Source organism: Strongylocentrotus purpuratus, unplaced genomic scaffold, assembly GCF_000002235.5.
Source record: "Strongylocentrotus purpuratus isolate Spur 01 unplaced genomic scaffold, Spur_5.0 spur5_scaffold_21, whole genome shotgun sequence".
Classification (NCBI taxonomy): domain Eukaryota; kingdom Metazoa; phylum Echinodermata; class Echinoidea; order Camarodonta; family Strongylocentrotidae; genus Strongylocentrotus; species Strongylocentrotus purpuratus.
In genome coordinates, this window is record NW_022145607.1 from 23,589,482 (window position 1) to 23,600,943 (window position 11,462).

At 38.2% G+C, this 11,462-nt stretch overlaps 1 protein-coding gene across 5 annotated transcripts in view; it reads right to left on the bottom strand.

Annotated features, from left to right (window-relative positions):
• Positions 1–4,009: 4,009 nt before the first annotated feature.
• Positions 4,010–11,462, bottom strand: part of LOC580818 (AT-rich interactive domain-containing protein 1A) — a 46,522-nt gene continuing 39,069 nt past the window's right edge. For 4 of the 5 annotated variants that reach the window (XM_011682102.2, XM_011682101.2, XM_011682100.2 and 1 more), the window contains 2 exons: positions 9,838–10,434; positions 4,010–9,182 (listed from right to left, as the gene is read on the bottom strand). In XM_011682102.2, the coding sequence (XP_011680404.2) occupies positions 7,438–9,182; positions 9,838–10,434 (2,342 nt within the window). In that variant the 3' untranslated portion in view covers positions 4,010–7,437. The remainder of the gene's footprint in view (positions 9,183–9,837; positions 10,435–11,462) is intronic. The other variant, XM_011682104.2, reaches the window with a different exon arrangement.

Here is an 11,462-nt window from a genome sequence, read left to right on the forward strand (position 1 = left end):
CAATATCAACCTCCGGGGTACGAAACCCAAATTGAGATTCTATGAGAAAAGTTAGCGTATGGAAGATGGTGCTAGACCCTATCCTTAAAGGTACTATGTCCCTTTTGCAGCCAACCTCAAATTCTGTAGAACTTTGCAGGAATTATGAATATGTCATGTCAGACACTATTGAGTGACTGACTGGCTTTTTTTCTTCGTTGGTAATAACATACATGAAAAGAGTTGTAAAGGGTATTGAGCATGAGCATTTGTCTACATCAATAACCCACTTCTTGTGATGGCCAAGATTAAACTGATTGATTCTTTGCGCAGCATAAAACGTATGACCATTCGGTACATTTGTCTGAAAATCAAGACTATTACTTTTGGGCTCTATAGCCCTAAAGTCGATTTAAAGTAGATATTCATTGATTTTAAATCTAGCTTTATTTTCATTATTGCAAAGTTGAAACTTTGATTCGACAAGGTTATCAAAATTCAATGCTTGGAAACCAGGCCTGATAAAAACCCGATTTAAATCGGTTTCCCGATTTTTTTTATTTTTCCCGATTTTTCCCGATTTTTTTTTTCTTCCCGATTTAAAAAAAAAAAATTTTTTTTTTTTTTTTTTTTTTTTTTTTTACCAGATTTTTTTTTCTTCCCTTTTTTATCCTGATTTTCCTGATTCCCCCCTTATTTTCTCTATTCTTCCCTATTTTGCCCTATTTTATTCTCCCAATTTTCTTAATCGAAAGGGGGGAATGTTGTTAGATGCCGTTTTTTCCCCGCGAATCGCCTTTTTTTTTTTTTACTCAAGGGGGGCGTGGTTGAGGGGAAAACAAAAAACCTATTTTTTTTTAGTGCTCACTATCACCCCTGGGAAACATTCGAAGTAATGATTATTATAAATTACAAAACGCTTAAATACAGCCCCGGCATAGCACCTAAATAGCTCTCCGAACGCTGCTGAGATGTGTGAGATCACAGCAGGGACATGATTTGCACAAGCAGACGATGTCCCATGACATCTCACACATTTTCAGTGCCTGTGTTTTCATCTTCTCTTGAGTTCTTTCTCTTACTTCACTACCGTCAGGCTAAATGTATAATCTATTGCCTCACTCTAAACCCCGCGCATGGTTTTATTTTGGTGACAAATGCAGCGATACAAAAATAAAGGAATCTGTCGCTTGTAAACAAAATAAGACGCCATTGTATATTCAGCTGCACACACCGGGGTATGTTCGGCGTTTCAAGAGGGAACACATGCCGTCCTTAATATCAATCCGGGGGCTTTTCAATTTGAAAGTCTGGTTTATTTGATTGTTAATTAAACCCTATCCTGAGTATTTACAAGCAAAAGATTTTAGTTATCAGAATCGGGTCATGTCCCCTTTTGATCGGTTTGACATGCCAATCCATTTATATACACTAAACTCATTATAATTTGAGAAATAATAGCTTTGCAATTATGTTCATTCTTTATGGGATGTCGTCTGCTTGGGCAGTATTGGTCCCTGTTATGACGTCATTAAAACATCGTTATTTTTCTGGCGAATCTCTCGTATATCCTAGCTGCTATGGAGGTGGTTGTATTTTTATTTTTATAAATCACCCGATATGTAGTTGACCTCAAACTTGTACGATTGTCATCTGTTAGCTAACCAGTTTTTAGTGATACATTAGTTGACATATTTGTGATTTTTTTTTAATTTCACCTTTAACAACTAATAGTTGTTATTTTCCCACTTGAAGACATTTTCAAGCCCCACCTTTTTTAGGGAAGTTCTAAATTAGTATTATCTTTCAAATGCAGTTGGAATTTGACTTTTTCATTTTTTTGGCCTGCAAAAGGGACATAGTACCTTTAAAGAGGAAAGTCCACCCTGATATTAATTTAGTTATTAGTAGAAGCAACTAAATGAGAGGAACCGGTCAGTGAAAGTTAACAATAAGAATTTTTTAAGTTGCGATTGATCAAACACACAAATTGGCGACCCTGTGACGTAACTTGCGAGGTCCTCTCCAATTGATTGATCGCAACTTCAAAAATTCATAACTTTCCTATTTTCAATCGGACTTTACTCTAGTTAACTTTCACCGACCTGTTCTCCTTTTATCAAAACCAACTCAATATCAAGGTGAACTTTCCCTTAAAGCTGCCAAAAAGCATGTCTCTGCTGTATTGTACTTGATATGAGATAATGCTATTTTTGTTCTAAATGGACAACATTAAAAACTGAAACTAAGGAGAGTTCAGGGAGTTGGCTGGCATCTAATAATCTAAATGCATCGTTCATGCTGCGTGCCAAGTATGTATAAAGGTGGGAGCATTTTTAAAATGAAATATCTTCACAAAGTTATCGAAGTACAAAACTCAAACTGAAATAGCTGCATTTTACCATATCTTAATGCAGTTCTGGGCCTCGTTGCATAAAACTTACCATCGATGGTAACTTTGCCATCAAAAGCAACTACCATGGTAACAGGGCTCAACAGCCAATCAAAATCAAGGTTTCCATGGTAGTTACCATTGATGGCAAAGTTACCATCAATAGCAAGTTTTTTGCAACGGGCCCCGGGTTCACTCTGTTGAAATATATAGTATTGAATCTTAATAAATCATTTGTATGCCTCATTTATTTTTGTACCTGTTCGTATTCATTCGCACAAATAGACGACTCCATATTTATTTACTGCTGTTTGTGTCATGCTAAATGGTCTATTGTCTCCTGTTTGTGAATAGGAAACAGGATTACAGTATTTTGCATAGAGTGTTATTTTTTTTTTTTCTTTTAACACTTTTTGATCAACATTAGATCAGGAATTCCTTGTGGAAAATTGGCAACTTCAGAAGAAAGATTGCAGTTTCATCTTCATGTGTGCTGGTTAATGTTGCCTACAATGTATTGCTGAATGTTTGGTCATTTGTTTCAGTGCACATGCTTTTGTTTACATCAATAAAATACAAACATTGCCCATTTAATCTTTGCCATCTCTGTATTCCTTTTTTAAATATTTTTGAGGCAGCTTGAAAAGGGGAATGAAGCTCCTTTACCAAGTTACCGGTAATATGAATTGGAGAAACAAAATAGTGGAAATTGAGATCACTAATGACACAGGGCACTTCCATTTGGCAATGTGGTAGTGATATACACTATGAGTAATTTGCTTCTCCATTGTGTAAAATAAGCCTTTGGGTGTTCTTTCCTTCTCCATATAAACTTGTATCTATTCTTTTTTTAATCGTGGAGAGAAACGAGATCCAATAGTTGTGTACTTACTGCCCATGCTTCATCAAATCAAGTAAAATATGTCGGTTCCAGCGTCAACTTGAGAATATTATATTTTTACTAAATTTATCTACACAACAAACCGAGTACATGTATGGTGCAGTTCAGATTGTCTCATGTCACAAACAATTGCCATTTGTGCTCTCATCTTCTTACATTATTTATTTATTTATGTTTGGTTTTGGGAGGGGGGGGGGGGGCATTGTCCACTACTATTCCCAAATTTGGTTTTCTGATTTTTCTTGAGTGCTATACAACCCCAGACATTGAAAATGTATTGGAAATTGGCGTCATAGATCAGAGTTTGAAAAATTCATGCTAATGACCCTCCCACAAATTTCTCATTCCCAGTTTGATCCCTTGGCCATCTTCATTTTAGGACGCATCTCAACAATAATATCTATGCCCCAGTGATTACACTTCTCTGATATCAGTGGCACAAGAAGGGATGGAGGAAGCATCCATAATGTTTGATTGAAATGATCAAGGATATCATTGTATCGTTTAAGAAATTAGTGAGGTCTAACCACTTTTATTATTAATGTTGAATGATAGTAAATGCATATAGTTCATTGTGATTAGTCCAGTCATACAAACCCATCAAGTTATTAGTATTGATAGTTCCACCTCCCTATATCTATTCCCTATTGCAATGATCTTTTTATCCCGCATATCAAATATCCAAAAGAAATAAGACTCAAAATGAAGAAACACAAAAGAACAGCACACAAGTGATATTTTCCGTGATATTTACAATTTTATTTCATGTTGACGTATAAACTTGTGTTATCTTGTTACAGGCAATGTACAGAAACAAAAAAATGTACTGTATACTTCATCAGCCTATACAATATTCAATCTCCCAAACACACCTGGTTAAGGAATTACACAACTTAAATTTAAATTCTCTTTTCTTCATCAAACGTCAAGAGATTCCATGTCTAGAAACATACACATTGAAAAAAGATTTGTCTAAAACTACATTAGGTACTACACACAAAAAACCAATGAAATTTTCCTCTGTAAAGTTTTTTTGTTTTTCATAGACAGTTGCACATAGGACCAACGTAAGATGTACACTGAACTAAACTAACTTCCAAGATGAAACATATACACAAAACATAAAAGAACATATCAAAGTACGCACAAATCAACAGGTTCAGTTCAACGTCATCACTTTTCACTAAATAAAACATATATTACATATCTGCCTCAAGTATAAATCAAAAACACCTTCTCATAGTACAGTTATCCGATCTTTACAATGAATTACACTTGTATCATGAAAAGGCAAATGTTTTCTTTTCTCTTTATTTTGATCATTTCCTCAGGTAAAATGAAGACAAATTAATCTGGTCAGCAAGAAATATCTGGCTCTTCAATTTTTTTCTAGAACCTCCTGCAGCTAATTGCGATTCAATGGAGTCGCCTACGTACATGTACACATCCACACCCCTGCTATGCATTCTCAGCAGGCATGTGTCATTTGAATTATCAAAAATCTTTACAACGAAAGAATAAAATTTATACAAATCAAACTGCGTTTGAATCCTAGAAGACATCTCAAATTCTAGAAGACGACTGCAGAATTCTCTCAAAGGGGAGAGAGAGAAAGAGAGGGAGATAGATAAAGAGAGAGAGAGAAAGAAAAAATCCTTTTGTATGTAATGAAAGCACCATGACAAATTCCTCCTTACAAATTTTTGCTGGAACAAATGCTTGTGAGAAAAACAATGACAAAAAATTCATGTCTTACAAAAATAGTCCTATACACAATTCATCTACAAACCTTCCTCCACAAACCAGTCCCAATCACCCCTCTATCCCAAATAAGTTTGTTTACATCGCTAACCACATCACTCTCGGCTTCCAGGCAGTCGTTTTTAGTTCATATTCAATTCATCCACAGCGGTGCAAGTCTAACTACTGCTCGTTAGTAAGCAATGAGTTTCCTCTACTCAAAAGTTGAACAGGTGCAGCTAACATATATATTATAGATTCTGGGTCGTTACCGTTAGCACTTCTTATTCTTAGTCAATTCCATGATCCATGATTCTTTGATTATTAATTTAACCACACAGCAGCAAGCAGCAGCACATACCATTAAATTAAATTAAATTAAGTACAAAATTAGATCCATATATTAGCTGTCAATTTTAATATCTGTGCAAATTATAAATTAGTCTCTTGGCTATCCTATCCCTCAACGATTAGATAACTTACAATTCCAATTTTTTTCAGCTTTTCCCACAGAATTCATTAGGATGTGAAAAGGCTCATATGACCTGTAATTGGAAAATAAACTAAGCCTTAATTACTGTCGTCTCTTCTTCTAGACTTTAACCTACACCACTGCTTACTTGATAACATAAACAACTTGGTTGCTTTAAGTCAAATACAATACTCCAATGTCTCTGGAACTACTGATTAAACACTTATCCTCTTTGTTTGAAGTTGCCCCAAAAGTCAAACTCAAATACAGTACTCCTATATGTTTCTGGCTCTTCTTTTTAAAGCTTTTCCCTCTTTGACAGCACAATATAGTGAAATGGTATCATGTTACATCTTTAATTTTGTCTCTATACAAATAGCTTATGCTTGAGCTTGCTATTATCATTGCAATTAATTTTCTTACATTCTGAATAAAAAATTAAAATTAAAAATAAACAAAGGAACATCCCGCATCTGCACAGATTTATTGGGATTATGCTTTAATTAAAATGAGTCTACCGCCTCTTCCCCCCAACAAGATGATGATATATCAGACACAGTATGAATTGGTAGTCTTTCTTTCCAGGCACTTGTGTTATTGCAATGCTCCAACTGACCTATTAAACAGTTCATATCAAGCCTCCGAAACACTGCCTAAACCAACTGAGATCATTACATATCAGTAGCAATGCATTTACATCTTTGCAACAGCTTGGTTGGATTCTTGAACACAGTGTGTTCAATCTGATTTGTAATTCTTAAGACCAACCAAAAAATAAAATAGACATTCATACAAATAAATTGTATATAAAATGGAATGAGAAAATAAAAAGATGGGACCTGGGTTTGAACAGAACCACAGGCTCAAGTTCATAGCAAATGAAAAATGTAACATTTAAAGGAAATTCAATACATATTTAAAGGAGGATTGCACTACTTGACATACAATTGAAGCACCGTTAATAGATTAATTAATTTGGCGTTAACCACGAAACACCTTAATTAAAGAGTAATGAATTGTCATTCATTTTGGTTCCATTCCATTTCCCATGCACAGGAGATGACAAGAAGCATATCAACAAAAACGGTACAACCTAGGGTAAAATTGAGTTCTGGTAACAAGAGAAATGTTCATGGGATCAAACCACACTTCCATTGAATGTGCAAGACTATTGATCAACATTCAAGATGTATTTGGTAGAAATTATGTAATAGCACAGTTTTGATGCAAAGGATGAAGTGAAAATTGGGCAATTTGTCCCATGTGTCAACCACTAGAAAAAGTGGTCCTGTTAAACATTTTGGTAGTCTCAATAACCCACAAAACGATTCAGAATGACTATGAGCAAATTTTTAATGCAATGCAATGCAATTACCAGATTTCAAGATTAACATTACAACCTAGGCAGGAAGGCAAGGAGGGTTTTCACAACAATGCGCATTCAAATTGCATTCACAGCTTACAAGGTATCATACTATCGTTTATATTTACCAAGGTCTTTCATTTACATTTTTGCACTGAAAGGGAGCATTTTTATCACATGGAGCAGGACATTTGAACAAATTCATTAATAAACTATTTTTAAGCTACACAGTAGCATAAAATGAAAAGAATTAGAAGAAAAAAAAGGAAATTGCAGTAACCTTCAAGACCTCTGTGACAATTACAATCGAAGAATGTCAATCGGAATGTTGTAATTACATCAGTACCACCTCCTAGTAATCTACCAAAAAGATTTGAACTAATAGTCTAAAAAATCTTTGGCGATAAAAAAGAAGAAAAAAAAGAAGCCAGATTAAAAATATATTTGAATGAAACGACACTTGTTCACCACAATTTAAGAGAGCGAGACTTCTGTCGCGTTCACAGCATCTTCACAATTACGAGTCAAAGAAAATGAATCTATAATATGACAAATTCTTCAACAGAGTTCATCTTTAGAAGGGATTTTGGTCAAAGTGCCAATTCGAATAACGCACTTGCTACTCTCTCCTTGACTTCGGAGTCTAAGAGAGGTGACATGGAGAGATTAAGCAGTCTGTTCTGGTGCTGAAGGAAGAGAGCCTTGTTGGCTGGGATTCGAGCCAAGCTTGCAAGGGCATCAGCGGCCCTACGCATCATGTCGTGACTGGGCTTGGCTAGGTCAGGGTTTATCATGTGAGGCGTGTTCTTCTCGCAGGACATGGTATACTCGCTATCCTCAATGTAGCGCAAGAGGAATGAGACGATAGAGTTCTTGGTGGCGATGGCACGGCTGGCCTTCATGTCCGACCTAGCTATATTGCTGAGAAGGACTAGCGAGAGCTCCCGCATGACTGGATCCGAGCGTTCACCGAGGTACTGGGTCAAGGTGGAGTAGAGTCGCTCAAGTCTGTGGAACGGCGGAGTGGCAAGGATCATGTCCACGTTATTCTCTTGGATACTAAGCTTCGCGAGAGCCTCGATGGCCAATCTCTGAGGGGTTAGAGGCGAGTCGCTGGACATGGTCGGGAAAGGATCCAGGGCACATGCAGACACACACACCGCCCAATGCAGAAGTCCATCCAGCATGGGTAGAGTCACGCTTTCAACGTATTTCGACATGTCGAGGACACCACCCAAGTTGGTGATGGTGACCAGTGCATTTTCCCGCATGCACTCGAGGTAATCGGACCACCAACGATGAGAGTTGGTGATGGGGCACTCTAGATCCAGGTCTTCCTGGTCATCACGGTCGTAGGTTTGTGGCAGCTCCTTCCTGCGAGGATGACTATGATGTAGAAGAAGGATGCGGCTAAGCACTGTAATGAGACCAGGATGTTTAGCCATCTCCTGATCATTACCTGGTATGAAGGACAAGCTCCGAATAATGTTGGAGACACAGACGCAACGCTGTCCAAACGATGTTTGCACATCGGACGTCGTCACCAGTGAAGGGGTATCATTGACAAACTGCTCTTCATCTTCCAGCACTACTTCCCCATTCTTCTTCTGCGATTCAGACACATATGTAACATGCTTCTCCTCCTCTGCTACATCGATGTCCCTGATTGCCTTCAGTTCTTCGCTACAGTGTCTTAACCACTCTATGGTCGTCCGTCTTGCATCGTTATTCTCTTTGTCCTCGTCCGATTCAATCCTCTCAAAAACACACAAAATATGCTTGGTCATTTCTCCCCCGCCTTCCTGCCAGTGTAACGAACCAGCATCGAACCCTTCGTGCACATCCCACTCCTGGTGGTTGCGGAAGAATCCACTTTGAACTCCATCAAACTTGATGGGTTTTGTTTTGTCCACACCACGCAACCTCTCCACATCAGCACAATCTGCTGCTTCCTCAAGAAGCTCTGCTTCAGTCTTATCCGTTGTGCTTTTCTCATTATCCTCCTCAACCTCGTTCTCCTTGACTTCATTCTCCTCAACCTTTTCCTCCTCATCCTCTTTCTCTTCCTTGATCTCTGTGTTTGAACATTGGATGCTACGATCCAATTGGCTTTTAGTCCTAATTTCAAGATCTTCAAAGCAACCAAACATCTCAATAAGGAGAGCTCTGTAGTGTTCACAGACAATTTCCAAGAGTCCTTTCATTTGCTTGAGATCAAAGTACATAACAGTGTTGTTGTCAAAGAGCAGGACACTCAGAACTTCCAGAGCCCAGGTGGTCTCTGCTAACAGGCCCGACTTCAAGGACATCATCAGTTTCCAAGCCTCCACAGCACCTAGCATAACAAAGGAAACACAAAAAGTGTGTGAAGTCAAAATGTTCTCAAGGAAAAGAGAGACCAAGATATGGATCCTGAAATTCACATTCCTAATACCTCTGTCACAGCTACAAGCCAACTCTATACACCCAACAAATTCTTGGCCATTTAGGATAATGTACATTTTGTTCAGTCTGCTGATGGTCTGGGGCCCAGTTTCATAAAACTTTTTATCTATAACAAATGATGAATTTCTATGATAAATTTGCTCTCAGCCAATCAGATGCCTTGATTTCAGTAGCTTATAACAGTAGCTTGTAACTTGTTATTGATATCAAGTTTTATGAAACAGGGCCCTGGTGTCGGGTCTCTTTGGTGTGACCGAGGGGTAAAAGAAGGGACTACCAAAACAGAACTTCACCTATTTGGTGTGAATTACCTTCAAACTAAATTAATTGGGATTGTAGATGTCATGAAGACTGTAAAACAACTTTTAACACCCAAGGACTTCATGTTACCAACAGACAGGGACAGTTATATTTGTGTACCAATAAGCATCTAGTCAAGAACTAACAAGAAGTTCAACTTTTGCCAGTGCATCACTTATCATTTATATAAAGCTCATCAATTTCTGCTAAGAAAATATAAAAGGTCATCTAAGATTATTACTCACCGATTTCTTTACTTGACCTGCGTTTGGTCTTGACAACAATTGGTTGTGTGGCCTCCACTGAATCTGGCGGGAAGATCATCTCTTTCTTCTGCTGGGAGGATGCATAGACCGGTTGCTGTGGCTTGTGAGGCTTCATCCCCTGCATGCTGGAGATAGGATGAGGGTGATGGCTTCCTCCACGAGGGGGCATTCCCTGAGTCAGGACAGAGTGGAGCGTCCTCGCCCCACCATACGGAGCCTGCTGGTTCATGATGCCACCTCCCCCTGGCCGCTGCTGGACACTGCCCCAGGATGGAGAAGGGCCCAGGCCGGAGTGGCTGGACGCTGGCGGTGGAGGCATCCCTTTGCTGTATCCTTCCGGTGGGATCCCGTCCCGCTTAGCACCTTGATCAGAGGGAAAGGGATAGTTAGAATTGAGCCAGCCTGGTTCCCCCCTCATAGGAGGGCCTGGACCAGGGATATTGCGAGGTGAAGGGGTAGGGGCGTGTCTCTGGTTGTACATGTCCATCGGACCGTCCATGCCGGAGCTAGCTGGTGGCCAGGGTCCAGGATCATTGAAATACGGCGGGTGATACGAGTTTACAGGATTACCTAGGGCTGTGCAAAGGAATGGAGCAAGCAACAAAAAACAAAAAGAATGGACATAATGGCACATCAGATTTTTAAATTCATCACTTATTTCAGAAATGCGACTGAATCATGATTTGCTATAAAGAGCACCCTAACCTATTAATAAATATAATTTGCAGATCAATTGTGCTAACTAAAGAAAAAGTAGGGCTATATTCATTTGTTGACGTGGTTCCTAAATAAAATATCACATTATGTCGTTATTATTAAGCCCTTTCATAGAGCCTTTCTTTAACTTTTGTTTTCATGAATTAAAAGCTGATTTTTGTTAAAAGAAAAATCTGTTTTTTCAAAAAAAGGAACCTTTACTAAGTATGCAATTATCAAAACAAACTTTGCATTGACTACTGAATTTATGTTTCTATGTTTCTATGGGATTTGGTTTAAGAAAGCCACACAAGCCTATATGAGGAGTAAGTCAAATGTATCTATGAAAATTTCTCTTTTTATGAGGAAGTATAATGGTTAGTTAACTGCAACCTAGATGTGCCAATATACCCAATAGAAAGAAGAGGTTACGGAAACATTTGTGAGAAGCAAAAACTTAGAATGTTTGCAAGTATGAAGAGAAAGAGATAAAAGGAAAGCACAGAGGAAGAGACCACATTGTATGACAGGTGCAAGGAGCAGGCATTATCTAGAATGAAGGGAAAACTATATATTTGTTAGTGATTTGTTAGATAAACAAACATGTTTAGAGTCCACTCAGAAATGAGACACTGTCTCAAAGACTGCTGCTGCAAAAGAAATGCTATCTAATGTGTATCCGAAAAGCAAGATGCAATGTAGAGGTGAAACAAAATTCATTGCAGTGTCAAATATTGGCCCCATGTGTACTAATGTCATCTTAAGTGATAAATGCAGAAACAAGACGCACAATAAGCTTTTGTAATTTTGTTTTGCTATAGAAATAGAAAGCTTCCGGAGGTGGTTTACTACCGTATTTCTGAATAAGCGTATAATTTTGTCTAACGACTAACCCTCCCAGCTTGAAT